Raw genomic sequence first — 23,699 nt, forward strand, 5'->3', positions numbered from 1 at the left:
TATGCATGTTATTTCTACAAAATCTCTCCACTTTTTGACCTTACATGAAGGGAGTTATGAGAAAAGATGACGTCATCTCCTCAAAGTCGTCCTGTAATCCTCGTGGGCTGAAGACCACCCCGTCTTTTAGCCAGGCCATGTCAAAGGCCGAGTCCAGGCTGGTGTGAAGCCCTCAGACTTGAGGAAGGCCATTAAGGCCCATTAGCAGCTCCCAGAGGTTTCTTATGAAGTGCTGCCAATGTGTCATTTAGTCCCTTTGTCAGGCACACTACACTCTGGGTTTGTTTTCTTACATACGGGACCAAATGTGTGTCAGATCTTTTTTAGGGGATGTGGGGGTAGGTGGTGATTGTTTGCCTCCTGTGTGCGTCTGCTGGCCTCCATCTGACTGAATACTTATGAGTCATAATGTATATTTGGTCTGTGATCTGAATTGAGGCCCATATGTAGTTCTGTGGTTATGCTGGGACAACGGTTGAGGCAGTTTGGAGGAGCGCTATAAGACGACTGGCCTTTAATTCAGGTGAATGAGCCAATCATAAGTGGCCTTGGGCTACTTCTTGTAGTAAATGCTCAAATGTCCTGACATGTCCTGACACGTTGATGGCATTTTAATCAAAGGCTAAATATGCCTGGAATAAAAACAGCATCTAAATAAAGTGGCTATATATATATATATATATATATATATATATATATATATATATATATATATATATATATATATATATATAGAGGAGAGAGAAAGAGAGATTAAAAAAAACTTTAAAACAAAAATAAGTTCAAAATAAACTGAAAATATATTAAATATTGTACTAAATATTACAATACATACTATATAATAATGTCTAAATAATTCTATAATGTGAATTAAACTTGATAAAGAAAAAAAATGTCCTTGATTTTCATTGAAATGTATGCATTTGGATGTTTTTATCCAAAGCTATTGGCGTTGTATTTAAGGTGTAGATTTGATCCTGATTGTCCCTGGGAACGGAACCAGTGACCTTGATCCTGCTAGCTTCATGCTTTATTACACTTTTTTTAAACTGTACTGTAGATAACACTGTTTCATACTGTGCTCCCATAATCACGAAGACCCTAGAAATAGCAGGGGACTTTCAAAAGTTATTTAAATGCAATCCATGATTTTAAAACCAAAATACCTTCGAGTATGAACAACTGGGGAAAAACTATGGTAATCGTCTAAAAGCTTGGCTTCCAGGGCCAGTTCAGTATGATTGTGGCATTCATTCACTCCAGCCTTATTGCATGCTCTTCTGAAAGCCCACTTATCATCCAAAAATCCTCCAGTTTAACGTCCTCGTCGTTCCCCCTGACGGCCGTACCTGAGCACTCAAAGTGGCCAGTTAGAGCATCAAAAGAGAAGATTGCATGGCTAATGCAGGGAAAGGTGTGAGATTTCTCGTCGGCCCATAGCGGGGGGGCTCTTTATAGACCCCACAGCCGTCTGATCCCAGCCCGGAGCGCCTGTGTATTGGCAGCTGTTAAGCTATTGAGTGACGCTACGTCCACGCGGGGCCGCGGCAAATGGCAGAGGCCGCTAACACCTCCAGACTCGAGCGTCTGCGATGCGGAACGGATGCAGAGTTGAGCCGGAGGAGAAGGAAGAAGAAGAAGAAGAAGACGACGACGTGCCACGTTTGATTCTCCCAGCGTTTCTTGTATTTAAATGCCTTTCCGATTGAAACGCTTCGACTCTCAGATAAAGAAACCTCTCTGGGATGTAAAGCGATTAGCTTGGCGTAATAACAAAGCACGATGTGAAGGGTCTGGTGAGCCAGAAAGCAGCGTGTGTTGTGGTCTTGGCCGTGACATTGCCACTTCCTCCAGTTTGTCCTCTCTCTCTCTCTCTCGCAAACTGTCACCCCGTCCTAAAAGCCAGCAGCAAAACTGGTTGGAGATCAGCTGCCGGAGTCCCAAAGCAGACCCCCGGAGCCCAGCGTGAGCTCGGTGCGTCTCAGCGGGGCTCTCTTGATCCCTGTGGGGTCTACAGTAGGAAACCTCCTGTAACGTTTAGCTACGACACTTCAGCTAACCATACGCTTCCTCTAAAGAGCAACCATGTGTTTTCAGTTACACATTAATGATGTTTTAACCTGATCAAAGGGGATATGGATCGTTTTATGACGCCCTTCACAGATTCGGAGGGTTAAGCAAAAGTCATCGAGGTAAAGTTTGACCTTTTGCGACTCGCCGGGTCGCTATATTCAGCCTTATAAGAGGAGGACTAAAGAAATATATGAAAGCGACTCGAAGGGTAAGCATTGAGGGGAATGATTACCGTAATTAAACCCATCTAATGTGTCTGATTTCCAAGCGTGTAAGCACCTCTCAGGTGTTAATAAGCCAGCGAGTTCATGTCTCACATGCCTGGCTTTAAAATGGAGGCTGGTGTCCGTTTCAACGACTGACTTGTTTCAAATGACAGCATTAGCTCTTCACACGCTAGCTTACGCTAAGCTCATTTCTCCTGAACCTGATCACCCCGAGAAAACAGCACTATTTTAGGAGGTGGATGAAATCATATAATTTATACAAAACGTATGATCTTCGAGGCAGATGACCATAGGCAGATCCCAATTTTGTTCCCAGGTCCCTTTGGCAGACCCATGGATAGTTTATTTATTTTTTTTAATCTTCCACATTTCGCCGCCTCATCTATGCATTATTTTTCCACATAAACGTCACACTTTGTCAGTGTAAGAGGTCTGTCTTGTGTCATTTAGAAAAACTTAAAAAAAACTATACCTATTCTGCCTTTTCTGGATGTCAGGATCCTGGCGGTATTCTTAGCAAGACACACCAGATGTTAAACAGGAACAAACCTGCTGAAATGCAGCTGATTTTACAGTCATTTGACAGTTGAATATACTATAGTTGTTTGTGGACTGATTGTCAGCCACGTTCACATTGAGTCAAGTTTGTCCATTTTAAGTTTATGATTAAAAAGCATTACTTTAGATCAATGATTTGTTCTTGTTCTCACACTTACAAATCACTATTGGATCTAAACGGGTTGAATGGCTGTTGATGGCTATTAAAACCATTAAAGGTCATTAAAAAAGGACTTTTTGCTTTGGAAGTCTAAACGGTTATAAAAGTTAAAAGAATAATTTCACTTTCATTAGGAAACTGAGTGCATGATTCAATTTCAGTAGTACCTGAATAAAACAAATTCACAGAAACATGTGATTGAATTTAAAGGGCAACTCCACCCAAAATTGAGCACTTTGTCATTAATCACTCCCGGTTTTCATCCAAAATGTCTTAAATTGTGTTTCGAAGATGAACGGAGCTTTTACGGGTTTGGGTAACGACATGGGGGTTAAGTGATTCATGACAACCCTTTAATTACCGAATACTGTAGTAAATGCCGAAGTCACACTCAAGTCATTTAGACCAACCACAAACCTATTCTAGTGTAAAATGTATGAAATGTGTCGCTCTGGTAATGCGTAATAAAAGCTCTAATACGAGTGGGCTACCGGTGGATTAGGTTTAGAAAAACTACACATTAGTCTGATGGAAATGTGTGCGTAACCTCAGTGGAGTGAGGAGAGCCACACGCCATGTGTGAATCATACTGACCGGTATCAGCTGAAGGCAATGAAACCTGGTCATCGCACCTTCATGATGGAAAGATAGCTGAACGTGTGTTGGGCTAATGTCTTTCTTCTGCCTATTCCTCCAGGTTTAGGCCTCTCGATGTTACTCTCCAGAGCGACCCTGAGGTGTGAAGGATTTACTTTGTGTAGATGATTTTGAGTGTAAGGCTCAAAGATCTTGTAGTTCAGCCAATATCCCCAATCGATACGCTTTTGAGTGCTTTTAGGGCTCGTAAAAAAGGCATTTCTGATTTAACTGCTGCTTTAAGAACAAGCCACTAAACAACGACAGTCAAAACGAGCTTTAGGTTAATTTGCTGTTGATCAATAGGAAAAAATGCACTCAAGACCGCCTTTGAGTTAGAAGTGCTGTTATAACACATTTATTATACATTAATAGCCCGTTTATGATTGCTTCTTTGACCAGGAAGAAACATTATTATCATGCGTCTAGCTTTATTTGCCATATGCCATTTTAATTTGACTTTATAGACGTGAAAAAGGAGATGGACATCCATCTCTTTCAGTGCTTATACATATTCACAGAGTGTATCAGCAATGCAACATTATGTCGTCACGCGAATGGTCTTTTTTGGGGGGGGTCTTTTGTATACGGCAGTATTTGTTCTCAAATGCTTCAGTCCTTTGAGAGTTCTTGCAAATGTAGGAAATGGTGGTGATTAAGAGTCTGTTTTGCTGGAGTTAGAGTTTAGCATAAGAAAGAGTTGTGCTAACAGTGCTCTATGCCAGGGTGGAGAAACAGAACAAACTGTGGATTGTGTTTTCTGATGACTAAAACATCATCGGTTCTGCCTCTGTCTCCTTCAATTCCTGTTTTAAAAACACCCTGAAGCAAGTGCACGTGGAATCAACCCTAAAGGTTTCGATCTGGGTCCAGTTTGGATTGAAATCACCTAAGAATTATGTAAGATCCTACCTAAAGGAGGGAAAACAATTCTCCCAGTATTAATATTTATTGAGTTGTTAATATTCCTAATATCTTTATTTGGTTTGTCTGTATAACTGTGTAAAAAGGCGGCAGCACTTGAACTCACATGATCAATGTCACAAATTTGCCTAGAAGTTTTTTACATTTGCTATTTGTTATAAACATTTACATTTTAAAAATTATAAATTATAATCCCGGATATTTAATGAAACCTCTATCAAATTCACATGGTAAATGTCTCTAATTTGCCTAAAAATATTGCAGAATCTTTAATACATTTAAAACGTTTTATTAATTCAAATGTTTTCTGTTTGTCATAACTTTAATTTAAAAAATCTTTCTTTATATGTTTAAATGTGAAATGATTTTCAATCTTTTACAAGATCAATGTCACAAATATACCAAGGTATGGTTTAGAATCTTTTATATTACAAATTTTACCTATCACAAATTTTATTATATGCCGTAACTGTAATTAAAAACATAAAACTTTATTTTTATTTTTAATTTGGAATTCTCTATTTGACCCCATTGTATAGCTAATGTTCACGCTTCCCCATAGCATCCAGTACTCTCTACCTTCTCAATTCTAATTATATTTTAAAAATATATAAATCAAGCCTTCCGGTCTTCAGTTTAAAGACACATCTGCTTGCAGATCAATTTGTGAACAGTCAGTCAAACACTTCTTTCAGCCTATAGTCACAAATACATAACAATGCCTGATAGTCACACAACTAAACTCTCCCTATTCTAAAAAAAAAAAAAAAAAAAAAGACAAGAAAACTCAGGTAAGTGGTGCTTACTGGCTGTGAACCACTAAAACATTCACATTTCTTTTGGATCCATCTTTCTTTTTTTTTCTCTATCTATCAATCCCTCTTTATGTATCTCTGCCTGTATCTCTCTGCATGAATAGAAAGCCTGCTGCCTTCAGAGAGCATTTCTTCCTAATGAGATTAACCATCAAGGAACGGTCATGTCTAGACACCCTGAATACACAACCCCCTCCCTCCACACACACACACCTCCTCAGGTAAACCTCACCTGTAGATTTGCTCCAGGCATTGCTTTCTGCCATAACTCTATAATGACTTTACGTGGCGCACTTTCACTGAGACATTCAAAGAGACGATTCAGTCAGAATCATGCGTTTGATATTCCATAATGTATTTGGGAAATCTCTCAAAATAGCTTGTTTTTGAATCATTAAAACATACAAAGAGCTTAAAACATTCTCTATAAAATGTTCTTTGTGGGCGTCCATGGTTTCGAGAAGAACATTCAACGTCCATGGAACTTTTCCATTCCATTAAAGGGTCCTCACCAAGAAAAATGAATTCTCTCTGGGGAACCAAAATGTTTTTTCTATGGCATTGCTGCTGCAAAATCTTTTGGAGACTTTACTTTAAGGAATGTAAAATCGATCCTTTGAACACAAAGATTCAAATAAAGCACCAAAAATGATTTTTGCAGCATGCCAGAAAATGTTTAAAGGTTTATAATTCTCAAAAAGAAAAATCAGTACTTGAACCTTTTTATTTTCTCTCTTTAAAAAAGATGATTCCTAGAATCAAAAGTCTGTATACAGTATCAAGAATATTTGAATCTCAGAAGAACCATATAGTCACCGCAAATACTAATTGTTGATAAGACTGTTGCTTAGGGCTTCAAAGAACCGTTAAGAAGCTTTAGTTTTAAGACCGTATGTCAATATTGGTCCCAAAACTGCTGTTAAACAACTGCTGACAAAAACCAAAGGTAATGAAGGTCAAAATGGTTCTGTGTGGTCTTTTGTAGTTTCTTCATGATTAAAGAGGAATGTTAGCAAAGTTGTGAAAGCATTTACATTAAACTCAATGTGAAGGCCAAGATTGAAACATATGAAAAGAAAAAAGTTCAGAAGAACCTCATACTGTAGTGACAACTTCAATTGCATTTCAAATTATTTGCCATGGTCTGACCTGGTTGTAAAAATCAAGACCCGGTGTCTGTAGCATCAGTGAGAATTAGTGGATACGTGTGTGTGAATTAGCAAACGCGAGCGCTGAGTGTGTCAGATTATGTTTGCGTGAAGTCTTTGCTCTTCCTCACATTAGCTGGATTAATGAAGGGAATTTTTGTGCTCGATTTGCTGTCCTGTATGCTCTGGGCCTGTGCGTATTTGCTTAAAAGTCCTTTAGCAGTTCATAAAGACATGTTTCCTCTGCTTGTCCCCTTCCTGTTGGGACTCTATCAAGGCTCTGCTAACTCTCTTTGATTCTGTCCATCAGCCAATGAGATCATGACATTGACTCATCACCGTGTCACTTCAAAGGCTGGCAATGGGGGTCCAAGCCCCACCCACATTCAGATCCCACTTAAAGGTGTGGGACACCCCCTCTGCATCTGTGGCAGAAGCAACAGACACAACACAACACTGAACCCCTTCATCCTTGGACTTAACGTTATGGAGAGCTTGTATTTTTGATTGAAACATCTAGATTTTGCTCATTCACATTTGCTGTTTTTGGTCCGTCGCATTCTCTTCTGGAGGACATCTTTTGAGAAGCCTAAATAATGCAGGCTATCAGAGGTGAGTGCTTGTTTTAACTCTTAACGCAACTTGGAGGTCTCTTGCAGGCTCTTTTTGCACTGGATGAAAAACCAAGAAAATCTCAAAATATCCCTTCTTTCCTCAGACCTCAAGCACAATTTCAGTCTCCCTCCTCCGCCTTCCATGGCTGGAGCCGGCGATTCCTATCATCAGGGCAACATCCGGATGACTCTGGAGGATCCCGAGCTGTGGAGATCCTTCCATGAGATCGGCACCGAGATGATCATCACCAAACCTGGCAGGTCTGTCTCAGAACCAACCACGAGCAAGTTCTGGATAAGCTAAACTCTATAAACTCACCTTAATGCACGTTCGAGACTTAACTTGCTTTCATACGCTTATATTACAGGAGGATGTTTCCACACTGCAAAATCAGCTTGTCTGGATTGGTGCCTTATGCGAAGTACATCTTGCTGGTGGACATGGTGCCAGAAGATGGCCTGAGATACAAGGTAAGAACCAAAACCTCATCTGCTCTTACTCCAGTTCTAAGAAACATTAAAGTCTTATCCATTTGAATGCTCTGGTCTGAGGCTAATCTAGACCAATAGGGTCCTATTGAAATGAAGAGCCGTTGAGTTGGGAATCAGTCGTGAACGGCTGGAGCGTTGGGGGACGTTGTCGCATGTGTCTCCCCAGAACGTTCTCACCACTGATTGCGCTCCTCAACTTCAAAGAGCCCCAACTCTTCCTGTTTTTACAGGGCCCACTGGGGGGTTTTGCCCCGACACACACTCTCGTTCACACATACTCTCGCACCTCCTGTCACAGCTCCGACTCACTCTCCAGTCTCCAGTTATTTAATCCAACTCTTCTTCTTCTTCTTTAGTGGAACAAGGACAAGTGGGAGGTCGCTGGTAAGTCCGAGCCTCAGCCGCCCTACAGGACATACCTACACCCTGATTCTCCAGCGCCCGGCAGCCACTGGATGAAGCAGTCCGTGTCCTTCCTCAAGCTCAAGCTTACCAACAATGCCCTGGACCAGCATGGACACGTAAGCGCCTGTTCTGATTCTTACGTTTGTTTAATGGTAATTAGGCTTTGATTTTAACCAACGTCTCTCCTTTCGATTCAGATTATCCTTCACTCCATGCACCGCTACCATCCACGTTTCCACATCGTTCAGGCCGACGATCTGTACAGCGTTCGCTGGAGCGTCTTCCAAACCTTTACCTTCCCCGAGACGTCCTTCACTGCCGTCACTGCATACCAGAACACGAAGGTAAGAGCTTTATATGCTTTATCGCTTAAATATGAACTAGTTTGTTGCTAGATATAACAATGTAGTAAACAGCAACCCCCTGATCGACCTCATGATTATGCTTATCATTTGTTACAGCATCAATTCCTATTTTATGTGAAGCATGTATATGTTCTTGGGCATACATTTTGAAGTTGAATAGTTATTTTTTTATTAGCATTAGTTAGAATTCAAATTGATGGTATTTCCTACATTATTTCTCTCACAGATTACAAAGTTGAAAATCGACCACAACCCCTTTGCCAAAGGATTCAGAGACGAGGGCACAAACTCTAAAAGGTAAGATTAAATTAATGTTGTTTTTATTTTCATGTCCCGTTGACTTGTCCGTCCCAAAAAAATAAATCATAAGGATTGTTTTAGTGTAAAATATAAAACTTCTATATTTTGCAATTGTTAACGTTTACTTTAATATATTCAATACATTTGTTTACAGTTTTACATTGTTAACAATTTTCCTTTGACAGACGAGCAAACAGAAGTCTGGCTGATCCCGAAAGAGTTGCAAAGAAGATGAACTTGTCAAAAGATTCAGAACACGGAAGTCCACGAGGTAATGGTCTTTGTATTTAAATGAATATCTCCATGTACATACAGGATTAGTGCTTTCAGGCGATTACCTGCAACCAAAATTTGCATGTGCGTTTATTTACATATACATTATAAATACACGCAGTACGCACATTTCATGTAAACAAAATTTTTTGGTCCCGCTTTATATTAGGTGGCCTACTATGTGCATTTACATAAAAAAAATATATATATATCTGTTATTAATTTCTGTATTGACCTTACAAATGTCGACCCGTTCCATACACTTCTACCCACCCTTAAACGTCAATAGCAGCAAAAGTGTTTTGCAATACAATATAAACACAATAAGTACATTGTAGTAGTTAAAGCCAATTGATATAAAGTTTGAAAATTTTTTTGAATGTGATTAATCGTCTGACAACTTTTTTTTTTGAAAAATTCTCTTGTGATTTACTAATGTCTTCTTGACATTTATCTCTTCAGATATGCAGCAGTCCTCATGCGAGGGTCTGGATGACGAACACGTGGGCCGTAAGGACTCAGAGGTGAAGGCCGAGCGGTACTCCCCATGGGGAGGCGCGTGCGACCGGGACAACGGCCACGCTCTCCGTGCGGAGTCCCCTCTGGGCTCGGACCCCCGGGACATTTACAGCTCCGAGCAGCTCGTACCGGGACAGAACACGTACCAGCCTTACAGGTACAGGCCACAGACCTCAAACCGGACTCGCTAACCTGTTCTCCCCCTGTCCAGTATCTCAATGTTAAATTCTCGACCTTTCCGCAGATTTCATGAATATGGCAAGTCGCCCTCGCCGTCCTCCTCCAGCGTCGGCAGCAGCAGCAGCGGATGTGGAAGCCGCTCCAGCTTCGAGTCCCGAGTGCCGGACGTTGCCACCGTGCCCGATCAGGACACCTCCAGCAAGCCCTCCGCCCCCGAGTTCGGCCTGCCTCCCTGCCCCGCATCCCCAGCGGGACCCCAGGAATACGCAGGGGTGCTGAACATGGCCATAGCCCAGGCCAAGCCGGGCATGCTGGGCCCCCATCCCCTCTACACGGCCTACAGCACGGAACAGTCTCTGGGACAGTGGAGCGGGGCGGCCTCCGGTCAGTACCCCCCTCCTCCTCCGCCCCATCACCACCTGCCCACCGAATACAGCACCCAGGCCGTCCATCACGGCTATCACCACGGAAACGTAGGAGACTGGAGCCAGTACCCGCTGTTCTCTTACTCGTGCTGGTGAGCGAGAGACGAGACGCTTTCTAAAGTCTTGCACGAGGAGGTCTGGATCGGACACCTGCGAGCGCCAGATGAACGCTGAGCGAAAACGTAATGAGGACGCGCGTGGCACTAGCTCGAATGTCGTTCGTGAGTCAACTTGGATGCAAATAGAAAATAAATAACCTGCTTCGGTTTAACTGAAAAAAAAGGCTGATTTGCGTGTCTCTGGTTTCTGTGCTCGTCAATAGTGCCGCATTAAACACATTTGGAAATGGACTTTTGATACCCTTTGACTTGAAAACTCATGCCTGCGTACCGAGGACCAAGAACGGACCGGTTTTCTTGGCTTTGTTGTTAAAATGTCTATTTATTCTGTGTTTGCGTTTGCTGCTACTTAATATTATTTTTGTTAAAAAAAAAAAATTGAATCGTTTAGTGTAAAATGCTGTTTGGAAATGACAATGTTGTATGTCTGAAATTCAGAATGATCAGTAAATATCTTCGAAGACGCCGTGGTCATGGTTTTTTTCTGTTTCAAAGGAAGAAGCAAGCGGCTGATAAGCTTGCATGAATAAATGGGTCATAAAGAAGATCGGTTCGAGGGGAAGTGAAGTAGACAGAAACATCTGTTAACGGGAGCACTTCGAAAGTCTGTGTGAGATCCTAATTGTAATTATGGTGTACCTAATTGTAATGTATATTGACGTTTACAAACATTAATATAAAAAGAAGCATAACTACATGGATTATTAATATTAAGTTTACAGGTACATTTTACCGCACACGCAATGTTACTAAATTCTAAAAAAATAAATAGCAACCAGATCGTTTTTTTTGTAACAAATCACTTGTAAATGTATGCATTTTCACATGTACAATGACTACATTAGCTTTTTGTTCATTTGTGTCAACGACTATATCATTTTATTTTTTTAACTTTCAGTGCCCTTTTTGTTTTTTTTTCCACTTTCCCCCCTTTTGTCGGCCCTAATTGGAACCCCGCCCCTCCCTGTCTGTCTACACACACATTATTTGATGTTGCATCCTCAGGACACTTAAGGTACTACCTTACATAACAAAGCATGTCATAGGCCCCTGTGTGCCCATGAAAGAGTCTTAAGAGGCGTGAAAATGGGGGTTGGGGGGTGGTTCAGGGCTCTTTGCACCACTCCAAACTGCAGACGGACGCTGATTGCTGCCGTCACGGATGTCAGGCGCTAATGACTGCCGTAAAGGGGGGAGGGAGGTGTGTTTGTGTGTTTGTGTGTCCTGAGAGGGAGAATTAGCCGAGCTCAATTCATTACTGAGCTCTTTAGCGTCTTTTAGACAAGCTTAGCAGCTATTTGATACTCACGCACACTACAGATAAGCATTGTGGTTAGATTTACTAAGCTACTTCTGCGACACAAATAGAAAGAGCTCAACAGCTCATTTAACTCCACAATTAACAATATCTGAAATAACCGAGTTGCCTTTGTATTGTTATTAATTATGTCTTGGGTAAACACATTTCACTTATATTAAATACATGCATATAAGTGTGAAAATAAAAGGGCCACAATAGCACGGAAAATATAAAGAGTGTACAATATTACAAAAGTTATTTTCATTTAAACCATGTAAGCAGAAAGGAAAGTTATGCTTTTTAAAAAAGCTTTTGCATTCACATAATATTTGTGTCTGTCCTAATAAACGTAAGGGGTTAAAGAACGCATTCATATTTGTTATATTTATTTATTATCTCAAACATTTCCCGTTGAATATGTAATATTTTTCACATATAATTTTTTAATAATTATTTGATTTAAAAAAAATCATAACATTTTCACCTAATTGTAAAGAACATTAAATTAGCACTTTTTGCAAGTATATTCTTTTATATCTACAGTGAAGTTTTTAGTTAATGTCATAAAACTTATTTTTGGTCATACTTTCTTACGACTTTTTAATTGACGTTTAATTGTTTTTGGCATAAGAACCATTTGCTTTATAATATAATTTCACCGTTTATCGCATGCAACATGCGTGGCGTTATGACTTACACGGAGGTTTAAAGCAATTCTAGTTCAACTGTATCAAACACGTTTTACTGGCAGGTTATCAAGCTGTGATAATGCTAGCAGCTAATAAAAAGTTTGAAGCAGAAAGCTGAAAAAGGAGCTGTCGTGTGCCGGAAAGGCATGAGATTCTTGTCAGAGAAAAAGAAATCAAACATGCTGAAAGGGTTTTTATGAGCGAGCGAAGTGAACGCACGAGTGAGAGGAAAGAACCCAAACGTCTGTGGTGTAAAAAACCCCTTAAAGGCCATTTAACTCTGAAGGGTAGCTGTAAGAGCTCCTCCGGGTGTCTTTCACAGACAAGCACGTGTTAATGCTGCGGAGGCAGTTAAAAACACAGATACTGGCATCTGCATCTGTCACTAAATCAATAGTCTCTCCTCAGTTCCTATATAGGCTCGCTGTATTAATCCGGCCTCGTTCGAACCCTTTAAAGCCATCCAAACAACTACAGTGCAATCCATTGACTTTATTGTAAATGCGGCAATTCATGAATTTGTCCACTGCGGCTGGTAACGGTGCTGTTATAACGTGTAACGCATTTCCAAAACGTTAGAAGAAACACAATTAGCCTCAGCAGTTACAGTCAGAGCGAATGCATATTTAGACCACTTCGTGTCAAATACGATGGAAATCCGATACAAAAAATCAAATATTCCACAAATCATTTAATAAAAAATATGATTTTTTGGGGGGGATTGTGGTTATGACATTCAAAAGGGCCCAACGTCGCAAAAATGTTTCGAAGAGGCGATATGTCTGATATAACGAATACAGCAAATAAATAAAAGAAAAAGCAAACAGTGAAAAGGAGTGCATAACGTTTAAAGGAATTATTTTGAACAAAATCTTTGGAGTGAATCAGCGGTCTTTAGAGCAGCAGTTGGCAACCTGTCTGAGGTGAAGCTCAAAGTGTTCATTTATAACAGCAATCACTGACTCATTCGTTTTATTTCTATATACGCTAACAATGGCTTTCAAAACTTATGTGGGTAAGATTTTTAAAATTATTATCATTTTTTAAAATTGGTATGCATTTGTTAGAGCAAAACCACAGTAAAAACAACATTAACGAAGTATAATTACAACCGAAAATAATTGTTTTCTATTTTAATATATTTAAAAATGCAGTTGAATCCTGCAACGCGATCCTTCAGAAATCATTCTAATATGCTGAGTAGACGAGACTTACGACAGATGAAATGCTACTAAATAATTACACGATTGTGACCAAGCTTATGGTTTATTATTTAGCTTTCTGTTTAAACGTGTGATTTCTCCTCTTGTCAGATATTGCTGATGCTCACCTGTTAATAATGCTTCTTTTTTCTTATCAATGCTGCAAACAATAGCGCTGCTCGTCGAGTATTTATTTAAAATATAATTTTTACTGTCAACTTTAATTTAATGTGTGCCTGATTAATAAAAGCATTATTATTTTCTTTAAAACTAGCATTTTTTGAATAAAGCAGCACATTAACATTGATAATAATAAGAAATGTTTCTTGAACAGCAATTTAGCGTATCAGAATGATTTCTGAATCATGTATTGTAATGTTATGTAATGTAATGAAGTAATGATGCTGAAAATTCAGCTTTGATCACAAGATATATATAAAAAAAAAGTAGTACATGTAGTGCAGGTTGCCAACTCCTGCGCTAAAGCATCCTTTTTACCCTTTCCTTTACTCTTTTGAAAATTGTTATTGCACTTAATTCAAATGTATTAATAAAAAGGCATTGGACGTACCAAAACATATCTGTAAAATAAAGGCACCGTCATTATAAAGAAAATCCAAATCTAATTGTAAAGTGCATGTACAGTGTTAGCATCTCTAACAGTTTCTCATAAGTTCTGAATGAAGTTTTGGATGTAAAACAATATAAAATGGCACGACAACCTAAAAGAGTGGGTAACATTACCCCACAAGCATGAAGGAGTGTGAATTGGAAATCATCTAAACCAGAACACTTCCGACTTACCTTCAGTTACTTACAGACAGGCACAACAAGTGACGCTCCCAAAACCTGATCGAGTAAAGAATTATGCAATTTCGCACAAGAGCTCAAATTGAATAAAGTACGATTCCCTCACTTTGCATTTTTTAAGCCCCACCTGAGCGGCGCTAACACTTTCAGTCCTCGCTGGAGTTGTCCGAGTCATCCCAGTCCACCTCTTCCCACGACGCCTTAGCCCTTTGCTCCCAGCTGCGCGCCTGAGCCATGGCTGCTCGTGGCAGAAGCAGGACACATGCTGAAAGGCCAGATACGCGGTCCTCGAGGGCTGTCCCGTTCTCCCATCGGTCCTCCTCCGCGTTATAAATGTGAACGTACTTCATTCGACTGCCTTTATCGTGCGATCTTCCTCCCAGGATGTAGATGCGCCCATCCAGGACGGCCAAACCTGGCTCTCCGTGTCCAGCAGGCAGCTGGCTCACCACAGACCACACATCTGCTATTGGGTTATAGCACGCCACCTACGGAGACGGACAGACCCTCTGGATCAAATCTGTTGTCTACGCTCTACATAGAAAGCTACCTTTAAAGGCAGTATGCTGTCTGTTATGAAAGCTCATGACAATACTCTTAACAGGGCCACGCAAAGAACAATCCAACCTCACATGAAGCATATGATTGTAAGACACTGAAAAAAAATGATACTAATTGAAAAAAATACATTTTGCTACACCAAAAAACAGTTAGTCAACTGAATTTGTTTATTTAAATGTAGCTAAAATAAATTAAATCGCAACCACTAACAGCATAAGGGATTTATATATATATAAAAAAATAAAATAAAAATAATATATATATATATATATATATATATATATATATATATATATATATATATATATATATATATGCATGCTACTGTTTACTTTGTGTGTGTATATATATATATATATATATATATATATATATATAACCCTACTGATGATCTTTATTATCTTTTTATTATTTATTTATTTTTAGAAATGTACTATTTGTATTCATGGTGTCACGTGGTATAGTGTAACATCAAGTAAAAATAATCAGATAATGTGCTAGAAATTTTTAAAAAGGTACTGAAAGACAAATAATTTAACCAAGTTTTGTATTTTAAATCAACAAAGTAAATTTTTACTTTTAGCCAAGATACAACTACTTGAAAATCTAGAATCTGAGGGTGCAAAAAAAAAAAAATACTGAAAAAAGCACATTTAAAGTCCAAAAGTCTTTAGCAATGCACATTACTAATCAAAAATTAAGTTTTGATATATTCATGGTAAAAATTTTTTACAAAATGTCTTGACTTAATATCCTAATGATTTTCCTTATTATTTTGACCTATACAAAGTATTTTTGCCAATGCTACGAGGTTGAGTACCTTGAGGACGTCTCTCCGATAGCCACAACCATCGTTGCTGCCTCCGACGACGTAAGCTCGTCCGTTAAGTGCCGCCATGCCGTGCCAGGCCCGCTCCACCGGACCCTCGGCGCACATGCTCCAGTGATTGCCGCTGGGATCGTAACAGTAGGTCTCCTTCAGGTAAGCCATTCCCCGCCGGCCACATGCTATGTAGATCTTCCCATCAATCTCTGCACTGGCGTGGGCATAGACCTGCAGACGTTGAGCACATTAAACTCAAAGTACATCAGATCCTGTCACCAGCTTACACCGCTGGCCTAAAGTTTGGAAATGTCTACATTTCTTCTGCTCAACAAATTTATTTGAACAAAAATACTGTAAAAACAGCAGCACTGTGAAATATCACTAGGACTTAAGATGCATTAAATTGATCAAAAGTTACCAAAAACACCAAATTCTGTTCGTTTCAACCTTCTATTGATGAAAAAATCATGAAAAAATAAAAATGAGACAGAATCGACCAATCAGTGTAGATCTGCAGCACGAAAAGGAGGGGTTTGGAAAAATTAATTGTTTTGGAGTCGTTACGCAAATAAGGCAAAAATAATTATAAGACAAATGAAAGTGTTTTTTGACCTTGCCTGCATGTCAACCTGTTGTTGGGGACTCAAATGGTTCATAAACCGTTTGAACTATTCCAAAAAATTGATGATAATTGTTGTGCATTAACTCTGAAATCTGAAGTGTCTGAACTGAATAAATAAACACCACGAATCAGCCCTAACTCATGTGACCTGCCTGACGTTCTGATTATATGAGACTAATATTCACAATATCTAAAGATAAGCTCATCATTTCAATCCCCATGTAAAAGTAGAACGGTTTACTGATAACAGTCCACCTCTCGTTTCAGCGGCGCCACATATTCCCAGGTGTTGTTTTGTGGGTTGTAGCGCTCCACGCAGTCCAGTTCGTTGGTGTAGTCTCGTCCTCCAATGGCGTAGATGTATTTATCGACCACACAGACGCAATGATCGGCGTGCTGCTGCCGCAAAGGCTCGATGGTACACCAGGTGTTGTGGCGGGGATCGTACCTTGATGAAAACACAGTGGAATCAAAAAGATAGTAGCATATCTTTTGTTTAAAATTATATTAATTGGTTACGTGCTTTTATATACGTATTTTCTGCCGTATACATTTGGAAAACTATATACTGGTATTGCTGTATATTATATACTATCTGATTTTCAAATATACTTCTATTAAGTTTAGTAGTATAAAATGCATCACTACCAAGCCGTTTGGGTTGAATTAATGTGGAACAAACTGAAGGATAATATGATAATATAAAGATTCTCTCTATTCAAAACAATAGAGCTTATTGAAATGCTGCTCTGTCTCAACCTAACTGACATAACTCAGTCAGCAGGTCATGAACAGACCATTGTTTACCACACAAACAACAATATATATTAATTTATATATTCATCAACAGGATTTTAAAGTGTTTTGCTCTGGTAAAGATTAAAAAAGGTACTGAAATACTAATATATATATATATATATATAATATATATATATATATATACATACATACATACATACATAGATAGGTACATACACTTGATATGTATATATTGATAGCAACTTTAACAGTCTAAAATTCTAATAAAAGTTCAATTTTATTTATATTTGTAATGCATAATTGAAACATTTCATTGGATAATTATTTATTTCTAAGCACAGAGAATCTGTTACGTTTAACACTAATAAAAGCAGCCGCTTGAACCACTTTAACAGTACTACTCAATAGTGTGCACCGTTGGCACGTTTAACAGGAAGCGGAAACCAAACCAGAGACGCTGCTTGTTAGGCAAGCCATAGAGAAGATCACTTTCACTAGCTGAGGATGGAGAGAAATATCAAGATCACTGTTATTTTAGTAATATTTGTTACACTTTTTAATATATATATTAATATTTCAATTGACCTTTTATTATTTTTTTGATAAGTTTTAGTAATAAAACTGTATTGTTTCAGTAATCGTACTGTGTCAGCTTAATTTTCTTTATTTAATTTGGTCGCTAATGCAACCTTTTGTATTTTGTAAGTGTTTCATTTAATATTCCTATTTTGTTTCAGCTTTTCAAGTAACAGACACAACTTTATATTGGTGTTAGTTTGTGAGCAGTAACAACACTGATCAAGAGCTCTGCGCACCACTGTGACGAGATAGAAATACTCAAAAAGAATGGGATGAGCAAATATTTTGTGGTAATGTGAGAAAAAAGTACAGCACATCTGTTCAGTCAGCAGCTCTTACTACGATGTATACAAAACCACAACAACAGTCAAAGGGACTTCATACAGAAAATATTTTCCTGTTCTCTCTTTCACTTCCTTCATCTACTATTTTGGATCTTTAAACTGCAATACTGTGGCTATTTTCTGATCTTGAGTGACAAATCTACTTTTTAGCAGCTGTTAAATGACTAAAGTAAAACATTTAATATATATATATATATATATATATATATATATATATATATATATATATATATGTAGTTTAGAATGCCATATGCAAACAAGAGCATACAAATGCAAACAAGAGAAATTTTAATAGTTTTTTAGCCTTTAGTCCATCATTTGTAGTATTAGTTATGTGCATCTTAATTCCTTTTTTAATGGATTCATAAGCTTTTTATTGTTGTTTTGGTGAATGCTAAATATTTGAGTTTTATTTTAGTTACCAAACTTTCAAATGCATTCAAACTCTGAGTGCTCTTGCAATTATACTGATTTAAGATTTGGATAAACAAGTCCAATAATCCAATCAGCACTTATTGGATTATATTGATTTGGGTATAATGCAAATCCAATAATCCTAAACACAAGGCCATATGGGAAGGATGTAAAGTCCTGAAATGGCCAAGTAATGGCTCCGCTCTCATAAAAAGTAAAATCTCCCGCTTAAGTGGATCATGTAAGAAGTCATATATATGTAGTAAATGAGCAATAAATTATTTTTTTAAATATATTAATTTAAAATATGATATAAAATTATATTTATTATTTTTATATAAATTATCACAATTTTGTTTTAATAGTATTTGTTCAAATAAATTACTTAAAAAAATAATATATATATATATATATATATATATATATATATATATATATATATATATATATATATGGAAATTTATCGGTTACATTTTATTTTAAGGTGTCATTGTTACTGTATAATTATACATTAAAGCACTGAGTAATATTAATAAACTACATGTACGTACTATATGGTTAGGATTAGGTTTACGTGCATGCAATTAATATGCAGAATTTATTGTTTTTATAATAGTAAGTACATGTAACATGTAACAAGGGCATCTTAAAATAGTGTTACCAATTTATAATTAAACAAAGAAAAATTCATTAAATGTATTAACAATAAAATAAAAGTATGGAATAATTTTGGAAACTGGGAACTATAATTCAGTAGGATTAGAAATTTGGTAAAAGCAAAGCTAGGCCAACATTTTACAATGTAAGATGTATAAAAAAAATGTTTATGCAAGCAATTGTTCTAGATTCATAAAAACATAATGCAAATAAATATTCAGCATCACTTACCTCCAGCATCGAGCTTCAGCACGGAAGCCGCTGGTGTTTTTGTCTCCGCCGATCAAGTACACAAAGTTATTGAGGACAGCGATGCCCATGTTGGACATGCGAGGAGCGCGATCTGCCGCCAGACTGCGCCACTCTCCCCAGGACGGGTGGAACACCTGGAAGCGCTCTTCATTGTCCACCAGAGCGCTGGAGGAGTACATGCCGCCGAACCCCACAATGCACTGGGAGCTGCAGCGGGGCTGAGTGAGCGGGGTCTGCATCACCGGCTGCCACAGCTCCTGACTGTGATAGCGCAGAGCCACGGCCACCGAGTCCCGCAGGGGACACTGCTTTAACCGGCTGTGCAAGCGCTGCAACACCTGCTTCTCCATCAGACAGAACCGCACCGCCTCCAGCATCCGCAACGGATCCTGAACCACAAGTTGTTTGGCAGAGAGATCACCGGTTATTTTACAACACCGTTTCGCTCGAGCACAGACACGGTTTACATCTTCTTCTGAGGGTACAACAATATGTTCAATTCTCAGCTGATTCTCACACGTTTGACATAATTTTATGCCTCATCCTGATTTCAAGGTTACTGGCGGTGAGAGAAAAAAAATGCAAACATAAGCAAGACGCTTTCTGCTGCATTTGTGGTCGCGACAGAAAAAAAAACTTTCTGGACATTAAATGGATCATTTTAACATGCTTTTACAATGATATACTAAAAAAGTAAAAAAAACTATAATTCAAAAATCCACAACACATATAAATCTAATTTTGGATTGACTTAATATTCATAAAACAATTCTGCTTTACCACGGACACCTGTATGTATCATTGACTCACATAAATACATATATAAAAATGAAGTTATGGTTGTTGATCTCTCATGTTTACGTTTAGAAATTAGGTTTTAATTTAGTTAAAAGGCATTTAATTTAGTTTAATTTAATTTTTTTAATTGATATAATAAAAAATAAAACAAAAAATATGTTGTTATGTTAAACAACTATCAAAAATAAAAACAAAAATGTTAAAATTAAATAAAATGATGATTAATTATTCAATAAAATAAATTAATTAGTTGACATATTAGCTAATGTTAACAAAACACCTTACTACAAAGTGTTATCAAAAACTTTTACAGTATCTCAATGATACATACAGTAGCATAATTATAAAAATCTTAATTTTGAAAATCTCACAAATAAATATATAGATTATGTCACAAATGATGGTTATTGATCTCTCCTGTTTGTGTTTAGAAATTTGACTTGCTTCTTATTTCGATTTAGTTTGATTTGACATATTAAAAACACAAAAATTAAAAACTATGCATTTAGCCAAGAATGACAAAAACATTAAATATGGATATAATAACATAAAAACTGAATTTAAAATATCAATAAAAAAAAAAAAAGTATCTCAACAATGATACATACAGTAGTATTTAGAACTAGAAAAATCTTCATTCTTTTTTGTGAAAAAGTGAAATGTGGTTTTTACTGTTGAACTCGTGGTTATCACCTGTAAGCACACATCGTCCTTCTCCACCTGTTCAGGAGTGTAATGGTAGTGCAGGGCTGCTTCGAACACCTCGTTCTCGGAGTTCACCTCCAGATCGTTGCTGGAAAGGACACTCAGGATCTTTTCCGGAGGAAGCTTTCGATACACCGGCGTACGCGAGAAGGTCTGGATGTTCTTGAGCAGATACGAGCGGATTTTTTCCCCGAGCTGGTTGAGGCCGTAGATGTCGGCTAGCTTTTCCACCTCCAGGATGTTGTCGTCATCCAGCCAGGAGAACAGGAAGTCGCAGCAGAAGCCGATCACATCCTGGACCTGCAGCAGAGTGGCCGCGCACAGCACTTCCTGCACCGTGTCCAGGTCCAGCTCCAGCTCTGAGGTGTAGATGAAGTCCAGCAGTTTGGTCATCGCCGTGTATGTGACTCCGTGGACGGGGATCTCGGTTTGCTGCATCTCCCGCAAACCGCCGGCAAACATACCCCTAAACACGGAGAAAACAAGGTCATGAACATCAGTCATGGAGCTCAATCTTTGGAAATCCACGTCAGATTTAGTTTTGCAATATTCTACAAATATACTCTTCACAGTAACCACTGGCGATACATTAAATATTCATTTATTTTATCCACAAATGCAATTCACACATACAATGACTTGAATGCATTTCTTCTATAACAAACAGATTTGTTTTAAAATCTGAAACATTTTAGTATATATATATATATATATATATATATATATATATATATATATATATATATATATATATATATATATAAAAAAATAAAATAAAATGTATCTTATAAATAATAAATGTGAATTTACACCCACATAAATATATTTAAATAACATAATAACACTTCATAATAACAACATTAGTTACTTCTACAGAATTTATTAACCTTAGTAAATGCTTAATTTACTAATGCATTATTAAAACCCAAAGTTGTGTTTGTTAACATTAGTTAATGCACTGTGAACTAACATGAACTAACAATGAATGATTGTATTATTTATTAAATAATGTTAACACAGATGAATATATATATATATATATATATATATATATATATATATATATATATATATATATACACACACACACACACACACACACACACACACTGTTCTAATTTTCAAAAAAATATTTGCAGCCTCGGTGAGACTTTTAAAAAATCGTATCATCCCTAAACATTTCAGGAGTGCCAGACATACCTGAAGTAGTCACATGACGCCGCCAGGAGAATGCGGTGAGCCTGAATGGCCTTTCCTTCTACCAGGAGCACCACATCAAACAGAATCCCTCCTTGTCTCAGCATCAGGAGCCCGTCTAACAGCCCCTGCGAGTGGGCATTGCTGCGGTATTTCTGCTTGGCGCAGGGCTGAGCGGAGTGGACGGCTCCAGCCGCGCAGGGGACCAGATCATCAGCCATCTTGAGTTCAAAATGCAAACAGATAGTGGACCTGCTCACATTTTTGTGGGGAGCTCCACGCTTCTTGCCCGATGAAAGAAACGAGAGAGAAATTAGTAAGTGCACACTAAACCAGAGAGCTTTCCCCGGCCCGAGCGAGTCATCAACTGTTATTAAATCATCACAGAAAGTAAAAGACAAGCACAGATCACACCACAGAGAACGACAACAGGCTCACCTTGATTTACAGGAAACAGCGTCCTGTCTGTCACAGAGAAACAAAACTAAGTCAAAATGACATGTTAATTACTATAAATGAGAACAAATATATAACAACACAGTTTTTAAGTGAAAGGCTAGCTGTCCTCAAAGTAAACAGACTGCCTCCATGACTGTATATTGTACAATTGTGCACAATAACATTTAGCTGTAGTGGCCTGTGTTTATTCCTCCAATAAAAATAAATGATGTTAGCAAAAAAAGTGCAAATGAACACTACGATAAACACTCGTGTGATTTCTTCCGCTCACGGCAGCGTGGGGTGGTTATATAAACTTACAGTAGGTTACAGTAGATGTTGTGAGTTTGTGCACGAGGCTGCGTGATACTCCCGCGCTTACCGGAAATGACCCGGTGCCGTCGGACGACAACGGGCACTCGTGCGATAAGGACGGCGACCGTGTGGATGCGAGATGTTTTAGTATGTTTGTTTTCTCATCGCCCAGCTGAGTTTCCCCGTGATGTCACAGCAGCGCTTCCGGTGCAGAGCAAAACAAATGACATCAGCAGCCGCGGTCAAATGAGAAGCGCCCGACTTCACTGCGGCTCGCCATCAAACAGTCACGTGATGATCGGTGCTAAACTCTATAGAATGTTCTGTTATATGTTATGTTATGTTATGTTATGTTATAGGCAGAAGGTAGATTAGTTACAAATTACTTCGATTAAAATTGTATTTAGTAATGCAATCTGTTATTAGTAATGTTGCTCATTTTAAGTAACGTATTCAAAGTACTTTTTAGAATGCGTTTAGATTTTTCTTTGAACTTGTTTTCAATTTACCATTTAAAATAATGTATTAATGTAAAAAGTAAAGAGGGTAAACCAGTACATTACGAATAATTTAAAATAAAAAATGTGCAAAATGTAATCTATAATGAAATGTAAATGTAATTTAAGTAATTATAATCTGATTATGAACATAAAAAAATACACACACAAAAATATAAATTTATGTATGTATGAATATATATATATATATATATATATATATATATATATATATATATATATATATATATATATATATATATATATATACACACACACACACACACACACACATACACTCTAAAATAAAGTACTTCATCTGATTATGTAATACAGATCACGCATAATCATTTATTTGCCAGCTCTGATTACAAGCATACTATATATTATCATATTAATTCTAAACTAATTCTAAAGTTATAGCACAGTTAGTTTTAATGTTTACTGCGCCATTCTATTCTTATAGCGTATTGTGCCAATGAAAAATGGTGTTATATTTGA

The 23,699-nt window shown here is 37.8% G+C and overlaps 2 protein-coding genes across 7 annotated transcripts; one reads left to right on the plus strand and one right to left on the minus strand.

Moving 5' to 3' along the window:
- Window positions 1-23: 23 nt before the first annotated feature.
- klhl22 (kelch-like family member 22) lies at window positions 24-22,938 on the minus strand. 5 transcript variants are annotated; one of them, XM_043246871.1, is made up of 9 exons: window positions 22,769-22,938; window positions 22,387-22,413; window positions 21,952-22,232; window positions 20,740-21,217; window positions 19,228-19,637; window positions 16,499-16,691; window positions 15,616-15,849; window positions 14,362-14,722; window positions 24-663 (listed from the first exon to the last, which is right to left on the minus strand). In XM_043246871.1, exons 3-8 carry the CDS (start codon window positions 22,167-22,169, stop codon window positions 14,381-14,383), a joined length of 1,875 nt encoding a protein of 624 aa, XP_043102806.1. In that variant the 5' UTR covers window positions 22,170-22,232; window positions 22,387-22,413; window positions 22,769-22,938; the 3' UTR covers window positions 24-663; window positions 14,362-14,380. The 5 variants fall into 5 exon arrangements, with proteins under 5 accessions (XP_043102806.1, XP_043102805.1, XP_043102804.1 ...); XM_043246870.1 differs by lacking the exon at window positions 24-663 and having other exon boundaries at window positions 13,753-14,722; window positions 21,952-22,229; window positions 22,769-22,937; XM_043246869.1 differs by lacking the exon at window positions 24-663 and having other exon boundaries at window positions 13,753-14,722; window positions 22,769-22,937.
- Window positions 889-10,696, plus strand: tbx16 (T-box transcription factor 16). 2 transcript variants are annotated; one of them, XM_043246876.1, is made up of 9 exons: window positions 890-7,153; window positions 7,260-7,416; window positions 7,524-7,626; window positions 8,004-8,168; window positions 8,250-8,396; window positions 8,644-8,714; window positions 8,903-8,988; window positions 9,453-9,666; window positions 9,754-10,696. In XM_043246876.1, the coding sequence occupies exons 1-9, from the start codon at window positions 7,138-7,140 to the stop codon at window positions 10,208-10,210; spliced, it is 1,416 nt and encodes a 471-aa protein (XP_043102811.1). In that variant the 5' UTR covers window positions 890-7,137; the 3' UTR covers window positions 10,211-10,696. The 2 variants fall into 2 exon arrangements, with proteins under 2 accessions (XP_043102810.1, XP_043102811.1); XM_043246875.1 differs by having other exon boundaries at window positions 889-7,416.
- Window positions 22,939-23,699: the final 761 nt, after the last annotated feature.

The sequence above is a fragment of the Puntigrus tetrazona genome, chromosome 8 (assembly GCF_018831695.1).
Source record: "Puntigrus tetrazona isolate hp1 chromosome 8, ASM1883169v1, whole genome shotgun sequence".
NCBI classification, from domain to species: domain Eukaryota; kingdom Metazoa; phylum Chordata; class Actinopteri; order Cypriniformes; family Cyprinidae; genus Puntigrus; species Puntigrus tetrazona.